The following is a 25,537-nucleotide window of genomic DNA, read 5'->3' as shown; positions in this document are numbered from 1 at the left end:
TGACCTTGGCCAATTACTACCAGGGCTAAGGCAGTGTCCCTCCATGTAGGTAAGGCGCTACCTTCTCCACAGGGGGAACATGAGTGAACAGAACCCTAGCGCACCACAGGTTCTACCACCCCCACCCCCACCATCGGGGGGCGGGGGATAATGAGCAGCCCATCACGGAAAGTCCTGAGCTACACCGCCACTCGGAACCTAACAAGCTCAGGCCATCGGGGGAGTGAACCAATGGTCTGGTGGGCGGGATCGCTGCCCGGGGGAGCAGGATGGACCCGCCCTGCGGTGTCCTGTGGGAGCCCTGGTCAGAGTAGGCCAGATGCTCAAGGCCAATCTGAGTGTGGGAATCCTAACCACGGTGTTCAAGGCTAAGTCGCTATACGCAGGTGCAAAGCAAGGACACAACAATCTACACACGACACAGGCGTACCTTTCTGCAGCCCCAACTATTGGGCACAATGCCTCTCGTCTGAGCTTGTTTATGCTTGTATGTAAGTTGCCACTGACCAGCCAGCACAGGGCTGTGTTATGGGGAAGATGTATTACTGGCCGGCCGGTGCCCGGCGGCTTGGTCGGGCTACTGTGTTTGTAGAGCTTCTGTGCTGGAGGCTGCTTTTATGTAGGGCTGTGTGTACAGCAGCTGCTTGGTATGGCTCCTGTGCTTGCCACTGTGTTTGCAATGGCTGCTGTGTTAGCAGCGGCTACTGTGTGAGACTCCTTTGAAGAGCTACTTGGCTACCACAAAGACTGTCTTCCATACCTACCACGTCCCACGTCTCCTCTGTCGGAGGCCCAGTTCCTTGTAGAGGAGCTCGGACCCAACAGTTGGCGCAGGTGAGCAGGTCAAGGAAGAACCTGCTCCCATGTCCCCAGGTTTGGGGTCAAATGCAAGCTCTACAAGGGTTCAGATTTCTGTTGTGTTTGACACTTAGAACAGTGTCCAGCACATAGTAGGTGCTCAGAAAACGTGAACGGTACACCCACAGGATGTCACGCTGCCGCCCAGCAGGAGACCCAGCCCTGGAGGCCCTCCCTGTGCAGGGACCTGTTTCCAGGTGCGTGGCCCGCCGAAGTGCACGCCCCCAGACAGCTTCAGCGGAGAAGGCTGACGGTGACCCGGCCCGGAGCCACCGTGGTCCATACACTGAGCACCGAGTCCTAACATCAGGCCTAAGAACAAGCCCTGTTAACGAGCCATGATACTATATTGTCCAAATTTATTTTATTTAAAAAGTATTTGGTGGAGGCCTCCTAAAGCTCCAATTTCATCCTGGAATGACGAGACAGATACTTAAACGATCCAAAATAATGGCATATTCTAAAAGCAATTTTTCATTAAAAAATTAGTCACAAAGCAAAAGTACATTTTGTTAGTAACATTTCCTAATGATAGCAATGCCTTGTGGAATTTAACTGGGACGGGCATTTAACGCACTGCTGGGCTTGAACCGACTTCCAGTGAGTGGGAGCTGCCACATCAGACCCGCTCTCCGTCAGCTGTGCCTCCGAGCGGGTGGGGGGCGTGCGGCTGGGCCTGGAGAAGGTTCACGAAGCCCCCCCTCACCTGACTTACCCGTTCTTTAAACGACTGGAGGTTTGGGGATGGTGACAGGCAAACATCTATGCTCTAGGTCAGATGCTGTCTGCATGGGACGTAAAGCACAACACTGGGAATAGAGCCCATGGTATTCTAATAGCACGTGTGGTGTCAGAGGGTGCGAGAGTCAGTGGGCGGGTGATCACTTAGTGAGTTATGCAATGGTTAGTCACTGGGTGGACACCTGAAATTAACATAATGTATATCAACCGTAATTGAAAAATAAATTAGATCCCATCTGCCATGGACTAAGCATAAGGAGGGACAATAGCCCTAGCCAGTTTGGCTCAGTGGATAGAGCATTGGCTTGCATACTGAAGGTTCCCAGGTTCGATTCTGGTCGAGGGCACATGCCGGGGTTGCAGGCTTTATCCCCAGTAGGGGGCGTGCAGGAGGGAGCCAATCGATTCTCTCTCATTGACGTTTCTCTCTGAAATCAGTAATATATTTAAAAAAGGAGGGATAATAAGTGTCTCTAACATCTCTTTCCTTCATGCAGCTGAGATAAGCAGTTGGGCAAGAAGGCTTTGCCAAGTAACCGCCACAGCCCCCACTGCAGGAAGCCCTCCAGTCAAGGCTGGGATGGGGGTCTCTGAGGGTGGAGAGAGAACAGCCATTACTGGGAGTGACTCCCTCACAGACCCCCAAGACCACTCAGCTTTAGTGAACAGAGATCCCTCCCCAGTTCCGGCACTCTGCCCCCACCGTCACTGCCACCCAGTGGGCCCCGCTGGCCTCCGCCTGTGGCCACATCCTCCACCAGTTCCTGGAATCCAACCTGAGCCTTCCTGGGGGCCGGGAAGGAGCCCTCACCGACATGGTTTTCTTAAAAGCCACACTAAGTAGCGCGAGGGATTAAGGTTTGCAGCTATTTTATTTACAAGTATACATTTAACACAATGAAATAAACACTGATATATGGAAGCCTAGTTAATAGTAGTGTAACAATATGCATCTTTGATGATTACATTATTTTAAACATCAAACTACACTTAAAAATTAATGCCGATAAAATTCTTGGTCATAATATTATTAAGAAATACAATATATAAATTGAAAATATGATTGCTTAAAATTTGAAAGTGGAAGTGAACTCAGAAGGATAGTCAGAGTTCAACATAATCTGAAAGGGGGGCAGGTGGGAAAAAGCTCTGACCCAAATAAATCTTTCAGGTTAACAGAAGGAAAACGAAGCAGAGTTTATCTTCGAGGATGACGGGCAGTTTGCGTCTCCGGGCAGGACGGGTCCCAGTGGCCTCGGGCCCACAGCAGAATTACATCACCGAGCAGGAAGACTTTCCCTGTGAAGCGGCCCCATCAATTTTTTCTGCCTCCAAAATTATCCTTCTGAAAACATCAACAGCAGTCTGAAAAAGAAATAAAACGCGACTGTGTTGGCTTTACAGCGGAAGCCTGAGACTCACTCTTACCGCTGCTGCCAGGACTGGAGAAGGCCTGCTGTCCGCCCCTCAGCTGCAGGCACAGGCGCAGAGGCCAAGGCCACCCCACAACCCGGAGACTGGTCTTCCTTCCTCCCCACTGCACCCCCTCCCACCTGACCTGAGACCAGAACTAATCTTCTCTCGTGCGTCTGATCCTGCTTTCATGGTCACCACAGGGAGGGTCGGCTCCAGCCCCGCCCTCCCCTGGTGCCTCTGGATTTCCAGGTCCAGCACCAGCCTAGCCACCTCCCTGAGGGCTGTCCTTTCCCTCCGACACTGCTTCCCAGGGCCAGGCTCCCTCCTTCCTGGCACCCTGGGGCCTAAGGCTGGGCAAACCCTCATTCTTGCTGCCCTTCCTCCGAACCTGTTTTCCTCCCCCTCCCTTAAACCTGTGTTGACACTTATGCCATGAGAGGGCATTTTTCACCTTTGAGCCCGATCTTTCCGAGCCACTTGCCCTTCCTTCACTGTCTGCAGACCCAGAAGCCTGGCCTCCCAGAGCCCCCCAGCCCCTCACAGGAGGAGCACTGCCCCTTTGGACGGGGAACCCTCCCTTATGCTGAACAGCGGTGAGGACCGCCAGTGCCTGTCCTGTAAGTGTGCTCACTGTGATGATGAAAGAAACCCGTTCTCAAAAGCCTCGGGGGCAGTCCTAGATCTCGTCACCGTCACCGCAGCCACCCAATGTTAAGTCTCCCACCACCTCACCATCCTTTCACTTTCAATAGCCTCAACTCAACAATCCTTGGTCCCACAGGGACCTGCCTCCCCAATCCGACCACCTTCTCCCTGTCCCTTAGCCACTTTCTCGTTCACTTTCCTCCTGGGGCCAGCAGACTCCACAGTCCACCATCGTGCTCATGGACGTGGACTCCCTTCTCTGCCAATAGCCTGCGCGGTGCCTGCACCACACATCCAGTGCAGCCTGGGAACACGCTGCGACAGCTGTCACCTCCAGGACCGTGAATGCAGTGGACCCTCGATGCCACCCAGCAGCCCAGCTCATGCCCCTCATTCAGTTATTCCCCCAGGTGAAGGTTTCATGTCTTCCCTTTCCTCTGAGTTCCTAAAGCCTCCCCATTCCGTGGTGACTGTTTTAAATTTCACCAGGAAAACAGAATCGACATCCAGAGAGACCGTCAGGTACCCTATGGGTTCATCTACTCTGGTCCCTTCTCTCCAACTGGTAGGAAGCAGGACTCGTGGTCAAGCCAAAGCCAGCCACAGGCCCAGCCCTCCTGTCTAACTGGTTCAGCAACCCTCCCCTCCTCCTCCAGACTCACCCCCTCACGTCCCATGGTTATACAAACAAGCTATTTATTTCATTCTGAAAATAATGCACAGAAAAATGTTGGGAATGACACTTGCCAAACTTTTACCAAGAAAATAGTGTGTCTGGGACCGGGCTTTCTAGATAAATCTTACAATTTAGTAATCCATGTAATCTGATTGTCAAAAAATATTCTCTTTCATCAAATTGCTGAACTATAGCCGAAGGCCTCCATGGTAAATAAACCAAACTGCAAATGTCTCAGACTCCATTAACAGTTAAAATGCAGTATTCTCACAGACTTGGCAATTTTTACTACCATGATGTTATCAATGAAACTGAACTCTGCCGAGGAAAGTTTTTTTTGAAATATTGTATTTTTGGCAAGTAATACAAATTACTTGAAAATCTATCAATAAAATTTTGATCAGTTCACAGGAACTGGTCTCTGGTCACATGACCACTTGGGTGTGGGTGTGCGAGTGCACACTAGACAGATTTCTCTCCCTACTACACAGATAGCAGTAAGCATTCCAGTATGTGTGGGGATTAGAATCACTCCAGCTCTATGTCAGGGATTAGGATTACTCAGTTTCTCCCCACCTGACTTGGAGACCTTCACTAGGCTTAGGGCGCTCTCATCATCTCCTGCACATTCCCAGAGGATGTAAGCAGGAGTGTCCCACGACATGACAGAGTGAGAACCATCTAGAATGCCAGTGAGGGATCTGCTCAGGACCTGCTTCCCAAGGACATGCATGTCTCCAATGCATGCACCTAACTTGGGTGTAACAGTCTTTTTGCTTTAAAGGGTTCACTTCAGGCCTGATGATGATGGTGCGAGAGCAGCCCCAGACAGTGAGCAATGGGAACACCTGACCTCAGCGCTTGTCTGCCTACGTCGGCAGCACATTCACCTTTTATCTGGGTCTTCGAAAGCAGTTCGCCACCTTCTAAAGGAACTGAAAGGTTAACGGGCAAACCTATCCAGAACCACATTAAACCCTTCAGCTACAGTAAAGCACAACACAAACTGGAGAAAAGGCCTGCACCCTGAAACCAAACAACACTCTTTAAGCTAACCATTCAAGTTACTCTCAAAAACACAAATTAACCTGAGCCATGCTCCCTACTCAGCAATCCCTCTTAACACATTGGAGGTAGGCTCCATAAGGCATGTACACTGCTAGAAGGATTAGTAACTGCCAGACACACACTGAGAAGTGGTTACACCCACCTACATGAATAGTCCACACTGCTGCCGCCGCCTCCTTAACTCTACTGTCAAACAGAACAACTGCTTTAAGACCCTCAGTTTTTCACCAAAGAGAAGCAAACACAGTGAAGTCAGCAAACAGAATTGAACACAGCTTGAGGCCAACCATTCAACTTCACTCCCCCACCTCACAAATTTTCAATTATACAGAACAACAGAAAGAACTGTACAAGAACCACCTAGCCCAGGGGTGGGCAAACTTTTTGACTCGAGGGCCACAATGGGTTCTTAAACTGGACCGGAGGGCCAGAACAAAAGCATGGATGGAGTGTTTGTGTGAACTAATATAAATTCAAAGTAAACATCATTACATAAAAGGGTACGGTCTTTTTTTTTTTAGTTTTATTCATTTCAAACGGGCCGGATCTGGCCCGCGGGCTGTAGTTTGCCCACGGCTGACCTAGCCCCACTGGCTGGATTCAGCGAATGTTAACATCTTTGCTGTATGTATTTGTTCTCTTTTTCTCTATCCATCCTCTCATCCCATTTGAAAGTTAAGTTGCTGACATTATGAAACTTTGCTCCTAAATACTTTGGTTTGCATTTCTCAAGAACAAAGATATTCTTGTCATAAGCCTAATACCATTACCCCCCTAAAAAAATTAACACCATTTTCCTAATACATCAAAAACATAATCCAATCTCCCCAACTAACCAAAAATATCTTGGACATGAGAACTTAGGTGCACACAGCTTTATCCAGAACAGTCTGCCTCTCCCCAAGCAGACCCGAGTCTCTGCTACACTTGGTCATGCGCACGGCCGCCTCGTCCCACCCAGGTGAGTCTAGACTTACTTCTGTAGCAGCCTTAGTATAAAACAAACACGATAATGCATGTTCACAAAGGCAGTATTTCCTTTACTATCAATTTCTGTTTATCCTACAAATATTCCAGGTCCCATGAGGTTGAACACTGGCTGAAATAAAACAGATGGTGTCTCCCTGAGGCAACCCAAAGCCTGATGGGAGGGATGGGGGGAGGGTCAGGATTAAACAGGAGCAATGAAGACAGTGCTGAGCTGCTACCAGGAGCACAGGCCTGGACTGGCGGGATGCAGTGCGAAGTGAGCTTTAAAAAATACCTACTTGATTCTCTTTAGCAGAAGATTCCAAAAAAGCTGCATTCCAAGATTCTGCTAACGCCTTCCCTTCTTCATAACTGATCACCCTAAAGGACAAAAATTCTCATTAAAGAGCTTTGCTCTTTACTATATGAAACATCTACTGTACTTGGGTTTCTGAAACAGGCTCCGTGTTTATGAAGTTTCTCCTCCTGGAGCGTTCAGTGCCCTCAGCTGGGGAGCGCTCTATTTCTACACTGTACAGCCCCCTTCAGTGCTCACAGCCCAAGGGTAAGGAGGCTGGGCAATGGTTTGAGGCTGCAACTTCCTCTGGCATGGGTCCACTATGAGAGGCCCACAGACAAGGGCCCCCCATAAATCATGACCATGCATCACTCCCACCTGAGCCGGGGAACAGACAGACACTGTCTTATGGAAGTACTAGTACTCATGCCCTGGCAGCCCTCACAGCTCACAGGAGGCATTTACCAACACCCCAACATCTTAGAGAGAGCTGCACATGCCCGAGGACAGGGGCAACCCCCAAAGGGCCATGGCTATGCTGCGCACAGGCTGCCAGCATCCGGCCGGCGTCTCCTGCCGGCGGGGCCACTGCTCTAATCCTAACCCTGCACTCAAAAAACAATTTGTTGAATAAATGAACGCTCCCATTGCCTTGTTAGTGTCTGCTTTGCACAAAATGATAGAAGAAACGAAAGATAATTTTCTACCGTGTTTGCTCCCCCTCTTCTCCAGGAAACATTTTTCAAGGCAGGTGAGTTGGCTTCTGCCAAGCAGCACCGCGCACCTCCCTGTACACAGAACACAGGCGCCACAGCTAAAACCCCCGCCGGCGAACAACGGAACCCGTGACTTCTGGGACTAAACATCTCAGGCTCAATTCTATGAATCAGCAATTATTAGAAGCGACATACCTTTCCATATGTAGGTCTTTCTTATTCCCAACCAACATAATAGGTATTCTGTTAATATAAGAAAGAAAGGCAAAGAAAACGAGTCAGTTTGTCCAGAAGGTGCTATTGGAAAGAGTATATCTAACGAGAAAAATGTTCCTACTTACTGCACTTTCCCCACCATGTCCAACAACTTGCCATGGATAACTTTAATCACCTCAAAACTATAAAAGGAAAAACATGAAGTCAGACATCCAACTTAATTTTTTAAAAAAATATATTTTTTTTATTGATTTCAGAGAGGAAAGGAGAGGGAGAGAGGGATAGAAACATCAATGGTGACAGAGAATCACTGATTGGCCGCCTCCTGCATGCATTGGGGATTGAGTCTGCAACCTAGGCATGTGCCCTTGGTTTGGAATTGGGATCCTTCAATCTGCAGGCCAATGCTTTATCCACTGAGCCAAACCAGCTAGGGCAGACAACCAATTTAGTGTTCATGTTTTAAATGTTAATTATGTAAAGTTTTAGTGAGAAACACAGAAAATGTCAGATTCACCATTTCAATAAAATAAACTGAACACAAAGAATTCCTTTCTTTTTCCTACCAATATTTCACATGTACATGTATTTGACACTCAGTAACCCCAATTGAGAACATTCAAAATGAAACAGGTCTGACATTTAATGGGAAAAGTCTAACACTGAGCTGACAAACCACAAAATCTCTAAATAAACATTTGTAGAACATTCCTTAGCTAGAGGGCCCCAGCAGTCAGCCCATGTTCCACATTTACATGATGAAAACACAGAAAAAGTAATCACTATGCATTCCCTATTTCAATCAGCAGATAAGTTCAGACTGTGTTCAAGCACTATTTATCTAGAGCATCTATCAGGATATTGTTTTTCCTTTAACAACCTGTTTGTCCCACAAATCATTTAGCTTAGTAATTAAGTCTAATTGTTACTACACCAATTCCAGCATAATCCTTTATAAGGATTAATGCTATCTCTGCATAGCAAATAAACTCAAGCAAGGAAGAGGCGTTGAGTCTTACCTTTTGATCGATGTCACAGAATACACGAGAATATAACCATTAATATCTATGGAGTACGTCTGGGGAAAGATGGAATATTCATCCTGTGGAAGAAAAAGGATTACACTTGGCATAACAAGCAATCTTCACCCAAAGTTCTTCACATATTTCTTGGTCAAAGAAATCAAAGTAAACAAAATGTGGATTACAATATTATTCTAGAAACATAGTCCACACACTCAAGATTTATTTAAGACTGGCCTGGGGGTGATCATGTGCTTTAAGCCAATATTAAAAATTGACTCCTGTAAATCTTGGGAGAAGAGGATGTAAGATATGAAAAGATGACTGGTCTGTGTTCTCTTTTATGGATGAAAGTCCAGAATCTTTTAGACCTCACAGAAAATTCACAAGTGCTACTGGTTTATTCCACACATCTGCATTTCCCTACATAAAATAGTTATATTATCACGTGCCCTGTTTTCTGTGTGTCACAATGGCCTGAGCACTGATCATTGGGTTTCTGAAACAGGCTCCGTGTTTATGAAGTTTCTCCTCCTGGAGCGGTCAGTGCCCTCAGCTGGGGAGCGCTCTATTTCTACACTGTACAGCCCCCTTCAGTGCTCACAGCCCAAGGGTAAGGAGGCTGGGCAATGGTTTGAGGCTGCAACTTCCTCTGGCATGGGTCCACTATGAGAGGCCCACAGACAAGGGCCCCCCATAAATCATGACCATGCATCACTGGCTGGGTGACCACCAGCACTCGAGAGAGAGGGGAGGAGAAGAGAACGGAGAAACTATAGAGTGAGTACCCAGACATCTGAGGATGGAATGAGTTATTTACTGAGCAGCTTTAGGAATTAAAAACAAAGGTACAGCCCTAACCGGTTTGGCTCAGTGGATAAAGCGTCGGCCTGCGGACTCAAGGGTCCCAGGTTTGATTCCAGTCAAGGGCATGTACCTTGGTTGCAGGCACATACCCAGTGAGGAGTGTGCAGGAGGCAGCTGATAGATGTTTCTCTCTCAGTGATGTTTCTAACTCTCTATTCCTCTCCCTTCCTCTCTGTAAAAAAAATCAATAAAATATATTTAAAAAACAACAACAAAAAAACACAAAGGTACACATTGTGCAACAGGGTACTGGCACCCAGTTTTATATGGCTTTATGAAACTGCTTTAGATCTGGAATTATCAAAGCACAGAGAGGCTAACGTCAATGCAGCCTTCATCAGTGCACACCCCTGCTTGGTACAAATATGTTGCTCTCAGTTGAAACAGAACTGTCCACATACCACACACACCAAACACTATTATAGAAAAATCAGGGCAAGTAACTGTCTGTTAACTTTGCAATTCCATAGTATGGTTACAACTAGTGTCCATGACAACCCCGAATTTCTGCCCTATGGTCAAGTGTCTTTTAAAAACCAAAAGGAAAATTTAGTTGTCCTATCAACTCTCTGACATCAAAAATAGTGGTCATTAATCAGAAAATAGCATTTCTACATCACAGAGCTTACTATCTATGCAAAATCTTTATTTTTCTTATTAGTACAACTTTTATTAAGGTGAATTTATTTTAGTGTTGATTTTTAAAAAATATGTTTTTATTGATTTTAGAGAGAGAGGAAGGAAGAGAGAGAAAAACATTGACCAGCTGCCTCCTATAACACCCTGTACTGGGGCTCGAGCCCACAACCTGGGCATGTGCCTTGACTGGGAATTAAACCAGTGATCTTTTAGTTCATGGGACAATGCTCAACCAACCGAGTTGCTCTGGCTGGTCTTAGGGTTGATTTTTGAAAATAAATTGTTAATGGAATGACAGATCTTTCTACCCAGATTAAAAACAAAATTCCAAATGATTTTAGTCACCAGCTCAGCTACAGTGGCTCCAAAGTTCAAATTATGTTTCCTCTGAAGGGAAGATGTGAAAAAAAAGAGTAATCCTATTTAAGTTGGCGCAAGCAACAACTAGTTAGAAAGTATAATGGAGGAACAGATCTTCTGCTGTAGCAGTAACCAAAAAGGACAACATTCCTAGGAACAAACTGAAGGAAACAAAAATATATGCTTCATTTAAACAAAATCTTAAAATACTCCTGAGATAAAGGACTTAAATAAATGGAACAGCGAGCATGGCTGTCTTTAGCAAGAATATGCAGAATTGTAAGGATATCCACTGATTAGCCCTAAATTAATATATAAAAGTAACATGATGCTGGACAAAAAGCATACGTTTGTTGTTAATCCTCACCCGAGAATATTTTTTCCCATTGATTTTTAGAGAGAGTGGAAGGGAAAGGGGAGAAGAGAGAGAGAGGTAGAAACATCGATGTGGGAGAGACACATTAATAGGTTGCCTCCCACCCATGCTCCAACCAGGGCCAGGGACTGAACCTGCAGCCCAGGTAAGTGCCGTGACTGGGAATGGAACCTGAGACCCTCCGGTGCTTGGGCCCACACTCTAACCCAGGCCAGGGCAAAAAGCATACTTCCTGACAAAGAAAACCAACTGTGGAGGCAGGTGGGTGGGAACCACAGAGTGGCAGTAATTAAAGTAGTGCAGTACTGGCTCATGAATGGAGCTGACTGAGAATTCTACAAGAACCAACAGATATGGGAATTAGGTATATGATAATGTTGGCATTCAATTCAGGAAGGATACAAAGTAACACATAAGGAACAAATGCGGAGCCATCTGGGGGAAATGGCTAAACTGGATGTCTACCTCACACCTTAGCAAACACGTATTCCGGAGGAATGAGACTTAAAGATGAAAATTGAAGCTGCGCATGGTAGACCGGAGAATTTAAATGGAAAACAAAACCATGCCGCTCAGCTCATGTACCAAATGCTAACTTTCTTCAAATCAGTGAGACCAACCAGCTAATAGAAAAAGGGGAAAGTACATGAATAGACATGATAGCTCACAGAAAAGATGGATGTCCTCAAAAAGGGAAAATAGGATCAAACTCCTTCATAAACACTAATTAAAATGACAGATACTAATTTTCACCTAGCAGATGGACAGATATAAAAAATTTGGTAACACACTGTGTTGGTGATTCACTGCTGGTGAGAATATAAACCATGACCCTATGGCCCAGCAATCCCACACCAGGCATGTTCTTACACACATACCATCTGTCTAAGATGACAGTGTACAACGGAGGCACTAATGGCGGGAGAGACTGGAAACATTTGGTTAAATGATGCTATAGCTCAAATAACAGGACATTATGCAGCCATGGGGAAAACAAAAAGAGGCCGCATGCACTGATATGGGGTAATCTCCAAGATGGAGACATAGATCTGTGTTACTTTGTGGGGTACAAACAAACAAACAAACAAAAACCTTAAAACTATACTTGAATGTTGGTGATAAAATATCTTTGAAGCAAATACTAGAAACTGATAACGGGAGTTGCTGCTGGGGTGAAGCTAAGGTAGATAGAGAGGAAAAGACTTAAGGTTCACTATTTGCCTTTTTGTGTTGCTTTCTTTCTGTAACAGGTGCATTTATTACTATTTAAAAAAATAAACTTAGTTCTTTTTTGGAAGGGGAATTTGACGGTATAAAACTGACTGTCATTGATTAACTTGTCATTGACTCTACTGAAATTAGACCAAAACAAAGTATTTCATGCAAACTAAAAATAATCAATTTGCATTTAACTATGTTCACCATCATCCCTCGCTGCAACGACACCAGGTGTAACACAAACTACCATAGAGCACTTGCTGTCAGGTATTGCTATACAGCCATTTATTATGTGTAATTAATTTTCCTCCTAAAAAGTGCAAGCTAGTGAACAAACTGACGAGGTTACTTTTAAAGAATTTGCCCCCCACTCATCTTTCCCTCCTACTAGCAGTCTTAAGCCCAGAATAAGCCCACGTGAACCCAATTTAAAAAGAGCCCGGGAGCAGTGATGTTACCCCAGTCAGTTTTACAGAACCAGGGTGGACCGCAGAAGGTAATACCTGTGTCACACCATCATGAGTGGTAAATACTAGCATAGCCTTTTATTTTCTGGTCTCCTAGCCATGAATATAGCCTTTAAGAACTGTTAGCTGCAGTGAGAACAAATTATTCCAAGTAGCTAAATTTGGATATATTTTTTGCGAAAATTCTCTAAATATTCTTATCTGGCAGTAACAGAACCCAAAACATCAAAGACAAGCAGAGCTGGAAATGGACCTCGCTCTGGCCTCTCCCTCACTCCTACACTCACTCCCTGAGATGGGATCCTTTTGGGGTCATTCTTTGTAAAACTCTATCATTAGAACAATTACAGGAGTGTGATGGCCAAGTGGACATTTCTGCTTTAGAGCAAAACAAGAACCTCAGAGGAACACACCTCCTACAGTGGCCAAGAGAGTCAATATAAAGAAACTAGAGGCCCGGTGCAAAAAAATTTGTGCACTGGGGGGCGGTGTGTGCGTGCGTGCGTGCGTGCGTGCGTGTGTGTGTGTGTCCCCTCAGCCCGGCCTGTGCCCTCTCACAGTCTGCCACCCCTTGGAGGATGTCCACCTGCTGGCTGGCAGTCAGACATCCCTCTCACAGCCTGGGATCCCTTGGGGGATATCCACTTGCCACTGAGTCACCCGGGCCAGGGCAAAAAGCATACTTCCTGACAAAGAAAACCAACTGTGGAGGCAGGTGGGTGGGAACCACAGAGTGGCAGTAATTAAAGTAGTGCAGTACTGGCTCATGAATGGAGCTGACTGAGAATTCTACAAGAACCAACAGATATGGGAATTAGGTATATGATAATGTTGGCATTCAAATCAGGAAGGATACAAAGTAACACATAGGGAACAAATGCAGAGACATCTGGGGGAAATGGCTAAACTAAATGTCTAGCTGCAGTTTGACATCCTTTGCGCTGCTGAGGAGGCAGGAGAGGCTCCTGCCACCACCGCTGTGCTGGCAGCGGCAGCCTGGCTTGTGGCTACACAGAGCTCCCCCTGTGGGAGCACACTTACCACTAGGGGGCACCTCCTGTATTGAGTGTCTTCCCCCCCCTGGTGGTCAGTGTGTGGAATAGTGACCAGTAATTCCCAGTCGTTTTGCTGTTAGGGTCAATTTGCATATTACCCTTTTATTATATAGGATAGAGGCCCGGTGCACGGGTGGGGGCCGGCTGGTTTGCATTGAAGGGTGTCCCAGATCAGGGTGAGCATCCCGCTGGGGTGCCTGGCCAGCCTGGGTGAGGGGCTGATGGACGTTTTCAGGCTAGCCAAGCCCTCCAGCGACCCAAGCTCCCAGCCTCTCCTTTCCTCTTTTTTTTCCCTGGGATTTTTCTATCTTCTATAATTGAAACTTTGTAGCCTTGAGCGGGGTGGAGGGCAGGCATCCATCGCCGGGAGCAACCCAAGCCTCCTGCTTGCTCCAGCTCTATGGCCGCCACTGCCATTAGTTGGGTTAATTTGCATACTAGCTCCTGACTGGCTGGTGGGCGAGGCTTGAGCATAGCAGAGGGATGGTTAATTTGCATATTCCTCTATTATTATATAGGACTAGAGGCTGTTTGCAGTTGGTCGCACCCCCTTCAGAGTGGGGGTCCCCACTGGGGTGCCTGGCCAGTCTGGGTGAGGGGCTGAGGGCCGTTTTCAGGCTGGCGGGCGACTGAAGCTCCCAACCTCTCCTTTTTTTCTTTTATTCTGGGATTTATTTACCTTCTATGGCTGTCACTGGAGCTGAGAGCCGGCTTTAGCTCTGAGGTCAGCTCCAGCTTGAGGCCTCGGCTGCTGAAAGCAGGAATTTAGGGTTTGTTTGGCTTCTATAATTGCAACATTGTTGCGGTCCTGCTCGCTCCAGCTCTGACGGCTGAAAGCAGGTATCTGGGGTTTGTTTAGCTTCTATAATTGCAACATTGTTTCTTAGAGTGCAGCTCAGAGCCTGGCAAGGCAGGCGGGGAACCTTGGCTTCCTCCATCACTGGAGCAAGCAAGCCTCCTGTTCGCTTCAGCTGCCTGGCTGCTGGCCGCCATCTTGGTTGGCAGTTAATTTGCATATCGCCCTGATTAGCCAATGGGAAGTGTGTCAGAGGTACGGTTAATTACCATGCTTTGTCTATCATTAGATAGGATGATCTTTCCACGCAAATGTTTTTAAGGACAGCTCTTCTCCAAGTAGGAGACACCTGCGTTTCTCTACCCCAGTTTAAATGTCAATTGAGCTGCAACGTGAGGCCGTTGTTCTAGCCTCAGAAGCATCACAGATCCACAAATAAGGACCAAATCCTCTTCAACCCCACAATGATGCTGTGAAGGCATGCACCACAATTACTGCCATCTCACAGATGAAAAATCCGAGGCACAGAAAAGTTGACTGACTTTCTCAATGTCATTGGTTAGTAAGAACAGCAAGGACTGGAACACTCCATACAACCATGAAGTGCTGGTTCTCCTGGCCGACCACGAGGGCTACTTCCACAGTAACACTACAGGGATGTGACTGATCAATTTACACCCTCAGCCCCAGTTCCCATGAGCTTAGGTGAAAATCCAAAACAGGGATATAAAGACAGCCCTGGCCAGGTGGTTCAGTGGGTTAGAGTGTCGCCCTTTGCAACGGAAGATTGAGGGTTCGATCCCTGGTCAGGGCGGGCACAGGAGGCAACCAGTGGATGTTTCTTTCTCACATCTCTATGCTGCCCCCCCCCCCCCCCCCCCGTCCCTCTCTCTAAAATAGAAAATCAACAAAAACATATCCTTGGGTCAGGATTAAAAAAAAAAAAGGTATAAAGGCAAACTGAAATCCTGATAATGTCCACTCCACTATAAACAACATGGCTATTATTTCTTTGCCCAGAACTCTGGTATACCTGCTGTCCCAGCATAATTACACCTGTGCCCTTCACTCTTAAAAGTGTCTCATTTTAGGCAATAAATTATAGTCACTTTATAAGAGATACAAACCCTAGAAACCCACAGCAGGTCCCGAGTCTCCTCTGTACTAGTTTACAGGTCAGGCTGCGTCCCCTGTGCCATTATTCCCTTCTGGCGACTTCTCTTGCTCCCCATTCCAGCAGCTCCCAGACCCCATTCTGCCCCTGGACGGGACCCTGTACAATAAGCCAAGGGTGGCTCTGCTCTAAGAAAACCGCGAGGTCTGACGACATTTTCTTGCCTCACTAGGGGCTACGCTTTCTTCTATCTATGTTCACATCAAAGCATAGAGCAGAGGCAGTTTATTCCAAACAAGACAGGACAACCCCAACTCCCCCAGGTAAAAGCCCCCACCTAACACAGCCGGTACTAGATTACACCACACACACCCCCTGCCAGCTGTCCTTCGTCATTCGTAAGATGCAAGGTGAGGAGTTAGAATCCAACATCGCGGCTCCTCCTACTCCCCACCCACCAGTGAAATGTAATAAAGCCAGCCTAACAGAATGGGTTCTATACAAGCTGGACTGGGTGCCATGGCAATAGGGAAATGAAGCCGACAAAAAGGGGCTTCTTTGTTCCCTTCAAGTTCTCTTAATTTCTTCCACCCTTTGCTTCCAGTCAGTTCCCCTGGTGATCCAGTCCCCACATTAACCTGTGAAAAGATCCTGTTTTTATTAAAATTACTTAACCTTTGGCAATTACCTTTTGTCCAGCAAATCAAACCAACACTCCTTAATCTAGTAATCAAATAATCAATCTATAAGCCAGCTGGGTTGCCCTACCTCTCATGCCTTTCCCCTGGAAAAGACTTACTTTTGTTCTCAATGTAGGGGAACACACATCACAAAGGGAGAAAAAACACGAATGTGAATCTGACATAAAATTTAGAAAATAAAAAACTCCTCTCCTGTAGTAAGCATTAACCTTCACAATGTTATGAATATATTTAAGACAATTCTAAAGTACAAACCCAAGTTAATTATTTGAAAAACAGCCACAAGTGACTTAAGAAAGACACAGTAGATGGCCTGAAGTCCCAGGGTCTTCCTGGCCTTGCTGCTGTGTGTAGTCAGTGCCTGGGCCAGGACTGCCACAAGTGCCGTAGGAGAGAAAGAGACGAGAGATACTTACTTGCCCAGCTGTGTCTACAAGTTGAAGATGATATTCTTGTCCATTTACTGTGATCAATTTTGTGAAAGCTATAGGAGGAAAGGGGAATTAAATATTAGTTAGCTAAACAATTAAATTTAGATCACTTAAAGCTTGAACAATGACAACCAAGTAAGCAGAGTCCCTAATAATCTCCTAAAAAGGTTCCATAAAACAAAAAGGACACATCTCTGAGTGTATAGATCAGGGGTCCTCAAACTTTTTAAACAGGGGGCCAGTTCACTGTCCCTCAGACCGTTGGAGGGCCGGACTATAGCTTAAAAAAAAACTATGAACAAATTCCTATGCACACTGCACATATCTTATTTTGAAGTAAAAAAACAAAACGGGAACAAATACAATATTTGTTTTTTTTTGTGTGTGTTTTTTTTTTATATACATTTTAGTTTACTCAACATTGGATGAAGATATAAAAATATGGCAGAAAAACTCATGGAATATGAAATGTGAGACAAGGAGAAGGAATGCTAACCTGTGTGAATGAATAGAGTCAATAGTTTCAAAATTATCATCATAATAACAAAGCAAATTAAAAAATGGATATTCAAGAAACAGGATTCAATTCTGTGGTAAATTTTTCACATATTTGTAAGGGAAATGACATAATTTACATTTATAACAAATTTCTGACAAAATTTTATTTTCAGTAAAACTTGAATGTTAAAAAACTAACTTAGAAATATATCAGAAATTCCTTTAAAAACTATACATATATGTAGTAGGGGAATGCTACACAGAATCTAACATCGTCCCATAAGAAGAAGAAAATGGAAAGAATGCCAAGAATGCAAATGATATTTTTTTGTTAATCCGGCCAGAAATCAAAGTGCTCTGAAGGCTTCCCAAAGTTGCTTGAAAAGAGGAAAGATAGCATATTAAGTAGGAACAGAGGCTAAAGCCAGATTGGAACAATAAAACAACAAAAAAGAAACCACCTTGAGCATGACACTTTACCACTGGACAAAGCAGAATTTGTAAGTTTAATAGAAGGGACAGGCACTAAGGGATATGGATGGAAATAGAGAAACAGGAAGCAGGTGCAGTAGTAGCAGAAGTTTTCCAGTCTTTACAGTGGTAGCCAACCCAATCCCTATTTCTATCTGATTGAGTAGACAGGAAGTGGCTTAGCTATGAATGAGGTCAAGTAAGGTCAAATACAATATTTGTATTTGCATGTGGCCCGCGGGCCGTAGTTTGAGAACCCCTGGTATAGATTCTTCTCTACTTCCATTATGTAGCTTAAAAACATTGCCGGCTGACTGAAATCAAGACTGGGCAAACCTTGGACTTTTTCAAAGAAATTGAAATCAGGCAATAATTCATATCCTGTAAAAGAAATTTGAATGCTCTGTGGACAGTCCTTTCTCTTGTGAAAAAGTGAAATCCTATCTAATAAAGAGGGAATATGCTAATTGACTCTCACACTGTGGCAAAATGGCACCCATAGCCAATAAGGAGGGAATATGCTACTTGACTGCCATGCCCCCAAAGTTGGCGGCGCCCACAGCTGCCAGATGGCTGGCAGGGGAGGGCAGTTGTGGGAGATCAGGCCAGCAGGAGAGGGCAGTTAGGGGCGACCAGGCCAGCAGGGGAGGGCAGTTGAGGGGGGACCTGGCCCGCAGAGGAGGGCAGTTGGGGGCAACCGAGTTGGCAGGGGAGCAGTTAGGCATTGATCAGGCTGGCAGGGGAGTGGTTAGGGGGTGATCAGGCTGGCAGCAGAAGCAGTTAGGGGCAATCAGGCTGGCAGGCAGGCGAGTGGTTAGGAGCCAGCAGTCCCGGATTGTGAGAGGGATCCCAGATTGGAGAGGGTGCAGGCTGGGCCTCTAGTATATTACATAAAGCATGAATTTCGTGCACTGGGCCTCTAGTATATTACATAAAGCTTGATGTCAAGAATAAACCAAAAGCACAAACCTTTTCACTAACTTATAGGAAGTCTGGTGTCAGAGCACATAGAGCTAATATTAATTGAAAGGCAACGAACTCCCAGAATGTAAAAAAGCCCCAATCTTACTGACAGATTAACACAGCATTGGAACAGATGTTCTATGTGAAGCCATCATTCCCACTTAGCTTAGGATCCAAACAATTTGTCACAACTTCTTTTCCCTAACAACGTGGGAGAAATCAGACTCAAATAACTTCCGGAAAAGTCAATTCAGAATTTCAAGGAGACAGACTTCAAGCAAATATAGACAAAAGAGGAAAGACTATTAATAATAACTATTACAAAGAACCACCTGGAACCCTGACAACCAAATGGAGAAGGTGCTGCGCCCCATCCCAGCCTTCTTGGCTCATGAAGAGCCTACATCTCCTAGCTGCCCGCTGGACTTGATCAGAGCTGCCAGTAGACTCTACCCCATGCCAAAAGGGAAAGACAGATGCTGACAGTTACGAGAGAAACTGTAAGTGACAGAGGAGAGGAACAACAATCCGGGAGAACCATACCAGCATCAGACTCTCTGAGTGCCAGCAGGGCACAGACCGCACTACTCGAGCAACTGCACAAGAGCATTCTTGTGCCCTTTCTGGAAATTATCACTTAAAGAAAGAATTCTAAGAAAAAGTTCTACTGTATTTTTTTTTTTCCACACTGCAACCTCTCTGAACTTGGGGTGCACAGTGCATCAACTGTGCGTTCCATCACTGTGGGCCAGGGGGCAGCCATGAGGCACCTGGGTGAAAACCTGCCTTCCACACCTCACCTAAGATCAACATATTTCAGACTTGATGAAAATTCTAGAAGAAACATTGGTGAGCAATAAAATAGCAACCTTTAGTTAGAACTAAGTAATTGTGGTTATAAAGTATAATAATTATGAAAAGATTATCTACAAAGAACACCATTCACTCAAGAACTATTTCTCGAGTGCCTATTATTTTTGCCACTAGGTGATGGGAGTTACTGGGTCCCTGACCTCAGTGAGCTGACACCATGAAGGAAGGAGGAGAGGGACAGACCTGCTGTCAGGTATCTGCTCTGGGAGCAGCACCAGGAGGTCCAATGGCACGGAGAGGCTCAGTGAGAAAAGAAAGAGTCAGTGCAGCCCAGCCGGAGCGGCTCAGTTGGCTGAGCATTCTGTGCACAGAAAGGTTGCTGGTTTGATCCCTGGTTGAAACTAAGGCAACCAATCGATGTTTCTCTTACATCAATGCTTCTGGCTCTCTCTTTTTCCCTTTCTCTCTCTAAGCATGTCTTCGGGTGAGGGGAAAAAAAAAATAAAAAAAAGTCAGTGCAGCTGAGACTGAGAATGGTGGGCAGGCACTTAGGTAGAGTAGGGGCAGGCGGCCATAGAGGACTTGGTCAGAACTTCAGATTTTTATTTGGAAGTGATGGGAAACCAAGGGTTTCTGAGCAGGGGAGTAACTGGATCCGATTCATATTTTTAAAGGATCACTCTGGTTAGGCTGTGAATAGAAAAATGGACAAGGGACATGGTGGGAGCCCATAATAGAGTGACCAGGGGGGCAGAGATGGAGGTGTGAGACATGCGGAATTCTGGATATACTTCAAAGGTAGAACCAAGAGGATTTTCTGGTTGCCTGTGGTAGGGTGTGAAGAACAGGCAGGCAGAAAGACTCCAGTTTCTGGCCTGAGCAACTGGAGGCACGAGTTGCCATGAACCGACACAGAAAAGCCTTTGGGAGGGGCCCTGGGGCAGCAGGGGAGGGGCAGGGTTAGGTGTGGTCAGCCTGAGAAGCCCATTAAATACCCAAGGGAACTGAGGGCAGCTCAGTAAAAGGCCCGGAGTTGAGGGGAGAGGCTGGGGCTGGGTATGGTGAGATGGGCAAATTCTCGAGGGGAAGACCCCTGGAGAGCAAGGGCAGAGAGAGCCTGAGCCCGACATGCACACCCAGGGGCTCCCTGAGCTGCCAGGTCAGAAACACAGGAAGATTCGGCCACAGACACTGGAAAGTACTGGCTAGGGAGGTAGGAGTAAAAAGGCAGGAGATGGAACTGAACATAAGACAGAAAAGAAATAAAATATTAACAAACGTTTAGCATATCCTTGCACATAAAAAGGATGTAAACCCTCCCACACAAAGCAGTAAGATGAAACCGAAGATCTTCCATCTGTCCTGGGAGAAGTGCCTCCTGTTGTCACTACAGAAAAAGGGAAGCATCCTGCGATCCGACTGCCAGTCCAGACTGGGAGCAAACTCTTCTACCGCCTTGTGGAGAAGAGAGAAGCTGGCTTTCCCCTGACACCACTTTCCTTGAACCCTTTCTCCCTTTTTCAATCTCCAGAGAAATTAATCTAATTTCTAGCTTAAAACCCTGAAACTTCTCTAAGCAGGCAAACAGCTACTTACCAGTAAGATCTAATAAACAAGGCTCAGCCTGAAGACTTCTTAAATCTGGTGTTCACAAAGTAAGATCTGCGTTACTAATGTGTATGGTGAACTCTTCACCCACACCCCACTGGGCAGTCTGCCCACCACACAAGGCTTGGAAAATTCCCGATTCCCACTTTCGAATGTGCTGGGCTTCATTAATTCACCAGCAGTCCTGCCTGGGGATGGCAGAGCTGTGGCTTGGTGCAATTCCTCTTCAAATTATAAACGATTACTCCATGTCCTCGTGTCCATCTAGTGTGAGTTGTTAGATTAGCACAAAGGCACATAAGAAAGCACATTTGCACAGGCAGGATCATCGGTGTACATATTTCCCCAAACACAAAAAATATGTGGTTTTATCGATGTTTTCTCCTATGTTTTAAAAGTCCCAGACTTTTTGCTTTTGCAGTGATAATGCATATAAATGTATCAACACTGAATGTTTGTTACAAACACCCTGTTCTATATTAGAGTTAAGTGTAAAATAATTACTGGATCATTTCCAGATTCATTGTGTTTTTTAGAACCACAAAACCATCTATTTATGTGGTGAGCAACAAGTTTATGACGACAATCCCATTCCTCTCCAATCCCCTGTTATCCCTGAGCAATGTTTTTCTACTAAATAGTGGGGGAAGGGTCGAGGAAGGGTTTCTGCCCTGTGTTACTTTCAGAAGCATGGGAAATAGAATCAGATGTCTGAATATGTTCATGAACGTTTAAAAAAAATACATTTTTATTGATTTCAGAGAGGAAAGGGAAAGTGCAATAGAAACATCAATGATGAGAGAGCATCACTAATGGCTGCCTCCTGCACACCCCACAGTGGGGATGGATTCTGTGACCTAGGCATGTACTCTGACCAAAAATCAAACCATGACCTCCTGGTTCATAGGCTGATGCTCAACCACTGAGCCACATCGACTGGTCGGGCATGCTCATGAACTTTTAATATACTCTGATACTCATTTCTGCTCTTGCCTAAAGACTTTAAATAAATTCACTTCTGACACTGAAAAAAAAGTATTATTAAACACCAAGTATCAGATAGGAAAACATTAAAAACATGACTAAAGATGATGCTGACAGCCTTCGAAGTAGGGTCCTTTAATTCTGTTTCTGAGACAGTATCAAGGTAAGGAAGTTGGACTTTTGTCTGATCCATTACTTACACATAAAGAAAACGCATTTATAGATAACACCTTGACTTTTCTTCCCACTCAATCTTAAATGGCACAAAGATATACAATTATAAAAATCACTTTTATAAGCAGAGCTTACCACGAAAACTATCTTCTATTGTTCTATGAATAAAATTCTTAAACGAGCCTTATCTCTTAAAGGACACTGCATTCTAAATTGCTATGTAGAGCAAATATCAAGGCCAAGAGCATGGTTTTCTTGTGTTCCGACGCCAATGGAGAGAGAACCAAACTTGTTCACTCAGCATTCAAATTAATCTGTCCTCACAGGGCACACTATTCCGCGACAGCTAGGGAAATCAACAGGATGCCATCAAGACTCCTCCTTCCAGATAAGGCAGAGGTTACTTTCAAACACGTGACTTCCCAGTTAGTTTAGCAATCAACAGGTTTCCTTCCCTGCTACCAGCGAAGGGGACAAAGGACAGCTGGATATTTTAAGCCAGAGGTCAGCAAACTTCCTGGAAAGGACCAGACAGTAAATATTTTAGGCTCAGTGGGCCACATGGTATCTGCTGCAACTGTCCACCCACTCTGCTGTTGCAGAGAAGCAGCAGCCACAGACAGTATGTACATGAGTGAGAATGGCTGTGTTCCAATAAAACTACTTATGGATGCTGAAATTTGAATTTCTAGTTGTATACTTTCACATGTCACAAACATTCTTCTTCTTTTGACTCTTTTCAAATACTAAAAATGTAAAAACCATTCTTAGCTCATGGGCAACTTGGCCCAAATTTGTCAACTCCCATTGAGAGCCTCTTTTTAAGTCTCTTTTGCAAGCTTTGGGCGGGTGAAGTCTATGAATCTAGTTGTTAAAGCTGGTGAGCCTGGCTGTTAGGTAGGCTGCCTGTCTAATATGCCAATCAGGTTTTGTTGAACCCCATGTTTAAATCTGTAAGTTCCTGGTGACAAATCCCAGGTAAGCCCTGCTGTCAACAATCTGAGAAGACTGGTTCCAGGTGAGCTGGGGTTCTAAGATGGCCTGAAACCAGACTAGCTTCAACAAGCAACCTCCCCGGACGAAGTGCCTCAGGCTCTCCTCCGTGAGCCCCAGAATTAAGATTTGGCTCAAGGTCCTAGAATCCTTCAGGGAGATTCTGAAACCATGGATTGAAACTGGACCAGGTAAAGGTCGTGCTGGCTCTAGTCTTTGGTGCTTGTGCTGCACACAACCTGACAGGCCAGCAGGCTCTGTTCTAACACTGCGACTGCTCTGTCCAACCCCAGAACAGCTAGCTCACTTCTCCCAGACTTCCTTCCTTAAGTATCCACGACTGGCCGGGCCGGGCAGCTGGGGCCTCCACAATAGTAAGGTACAAAGAACTCGTAGTGTTTGCATCTTCCTTCTCGAGCTTAGAACCCCTAGAGAGGGCTACTGTTAAGAGGAAGGAAAAGGGGGGGGGGGGGAAGCACTCTCTCCATCTTCCTAAAGCAGAACCTAGAATATGGGGTTCCGATACAGGACTCTGATTCCTATGGAGATGAATAACAATTTCTAAATGGCAGGATCTGGATGCGAGATAAAAAAAAATCACTCGCTGTAAAGTGGGTCAAGTTTTTGGAAGCATTTTTTGGACCCTAGTTGGTGATCTATAAGTCTAACTGAATACTCTTCCATCAAAGCCTCCAAACACACAATGGCTGTTTGTATGCAGAAGGCAGGCTCCTCAGTTTATAAATCCTTGAAAACAATACTTACTGTTCTCTATGGTTGGGTCATAGGAGTCAACAAATTGGCCTTCAACAAACTGAATCGTCAACGAGGATTTCCCTGTAAAAGAAAAAGACAACTCAGAATGCATGGGCATTATCAAGGCAAAAAATTGTAATTCTAGTATTTTACAAAAAACCCACCACTGTAACCAATGAAGAAACTGAAGGTACTGAGATCAGAAAATGTTCCTTTAATTAGCATTTAGGCAATCTTAAAATTCTGTGAAAATATGACAGAAATTTAAGCAAATAAGCTATTATGAATTAAATGCTTTGTGACATTAACAAATATACTGACCAACAAGCACACGGCATATTCTGTTAAAGGTAAACAACTCTTAAATAAGGTGTAAGCTAAGCTGATCTCCTCTGGTATCCTTGAAATCTGGCTATTAATTTTAATATGGCAATGAGTAAAGCATGATTAATTTCTTTGGGTTTTTTCATATATGGCTGTTTAGAGGGTAAGCTGAAAAAATAACGAAAGTTTTTATTTTTAATACTTGGTGAAGGTAGAAACCCTGTGTCTATCATCCAGTGTCAAAGGCCTACCAGTGTCCTGCACACGGACAGTTCAGAAATGTTCTGGACTCACCAAAACACTGTGATAACTGAGCCCTATGTTCTCAGGGCTACGTGTCATATAGAATTTCTACTGGAGGACATCAGAGCAGGGCTCCCTGGGAAGAAACAGTCCAGACTATTTTATCACCAGGAAGCAGGGAGTGGTTCCTCCCTAATTCCATCCCAAATCCTTCCCTCTCAGGTCCACCCTTAGACATGCTGCAGAATCAACTTCCATCTCAGGACCTGCAGGGAGAGCCAGGGAGGGCGGGACTCCTGGAGTTTCCTGTCTGCCTGTCTCCCCGAAACCACAGAGAGGAGTTCACAGGGGGCGTGAGGTTTTCACACCAAAGGCAGTCAGTCCTCTTATACTTAGAAATTTATCAATTGATAAACTGGTTTAAAAGTGGGAGCTCCTGGGAGACAGCCAGAAAATCCCCAAGTTGGCAGGCTTGTTATTTATTCCTCCCAAGCAGCTAAACACAAAGTTCACGGTGTCTCCAGAATTACTGACAACTGAAATCATTCTCCACAAGGAAGCCTACAAGAGCTTTGGAAAATTACACATTACTTCTCTGCTTAAAATCCTAATTGTGATTAGAGCTGGTTCCCCAACTCAGAACCATGACCCACACACAACGGGGGAGAGGGCCTGCTTGCCCACCTCCCTAACCTCAATGGCTACCACTCTGCCATGGGGACCTCCCAGGCTCCAGTCACATTCTTCTGTCCCTGTCTGTTCCTACTAGTCTTAGCGCCTTTGTTCTAACCAGCCCCCACATCTCTGAAGGTCTGACTCACTTTTGTCATTATTCTGGTCCACACTCAAATGTCCCTTCTTCAGAGAGGCCATTGCTAAAACTACCCCATCTAAGGTGGTGCCACCTCCCTGATGCCACTCTATCAGGCCATCCTGTTTTATTTCTTTTAGTGCTTGAAGTTATCTGCAAGTACCTTCATTAATTAGTCTTTGCACGCCCTGCAGACACGCCAAAGGGCACTCTCATACATTCAGATGCTACAAAAGATCTCAACTTTATA

General features: G+C 45.3%; 1 protein-coding gene and 2 non-coding genes across 7 annotated transcripts in view; all 3 read right to left on the bottom strand.

Annotated features, from left to right (window-relative positions):
- Nucleotides 1-1,200: 1,200 nt before the first annotated feature.
- The window catches only part of RHEB (Ras homolog, mTORC1 binding), a 46,501-nt gene continuing 22,164 nt past the window's right edge, over nucleotides 1,201-25,537 (bottom strand). Inside the window, exons 2-9 of one of the 5 annotated variants that reach the window (XM_059711437.1) lie at nucleotides 24,074-24,152; nucleotides 23,919-23,990; nucleotides 16,635-16,702; nucleotides 8,623-8,705; nucleotides 7,729-7,785; nucleotides 7,583-7,630; nucleotides 6,673-6,754; nucleotides 1,201-2,986 (exon numbers count right to left, since the gene is read on the bottom strand). In XM_059711437.1, coding sequence (XP_059567420.1) covers nucleotides 2,954-2,986; nucleotides 6,673-6,754; nucleotides 7,583-7,630; nucleotides 7,729-7,785; nucleotides 8,623-8,705; nucleotides 16,635-16,702; nucleotides 23,919-23,990; nucleotides 24,074-24,134 — 504 coding nt within the window. In that variant the 5' untranslated portion in view covers nucleotides 24,135-24,152 and the 3' untranslated portion in view covers nucleotides 1,201-2,953. Of the gene's footprint in view, nucleotides 2,987-6,672; nucleotides 6,755-7,582; nucleotides 7,631-7,728; nucleotides 7,786-8,622; nucleotides 8,706-16,634; nucleotides 16,703-23,918; nucleotides 23,991-24,073; nucleotides 24,153-25,537 lie in introns of those variants that run through there. The other 4 variants (XM_059711435.1, XM_059711436.1, XM_059711438.1 and 1 more) reach the window with 4 other exon arrangements.
- Nucleotides 6,903-7,038, bottom strand: LOC132211602 (small nucleolar RNA SNORA42/SNORA80 family). The gene has a single exon (XR_009447509.1). It is a non-coding gene; the product is annotated as a small nucleolar RNA SNORA42/SNORA80 family (small nucleolar RNA).
- Nucleotides 9,203-9,338, bottom strand: LOC132211601 (small nucleolar RNA SNORA42/SNORA80 family). Its single transcript, XR_009447508.1, has one exon. It is a non-coding gene; the product is annotated as a small nucleolar RNA SNORA42/SNORA80 family (small nucleolar RNA).

This window comes from Myotis daubentonii, chromosome 10 (assembly GCF_963259705.1).
Source record: "Myotis daubentonii chromosome 10, mMyoDau2.1, whole genome shotgun sequence".
NCBI lineage: Eukaryota > Metazoa > Chordata > Mammalia > Chiroptera > Vespertilionidae > Myotis > Myotis daubentonii.
Note: the sequence above shows the minus strand (reverse complement) of the source record. Positions and strands in the feature narration are given on the sequence as shown.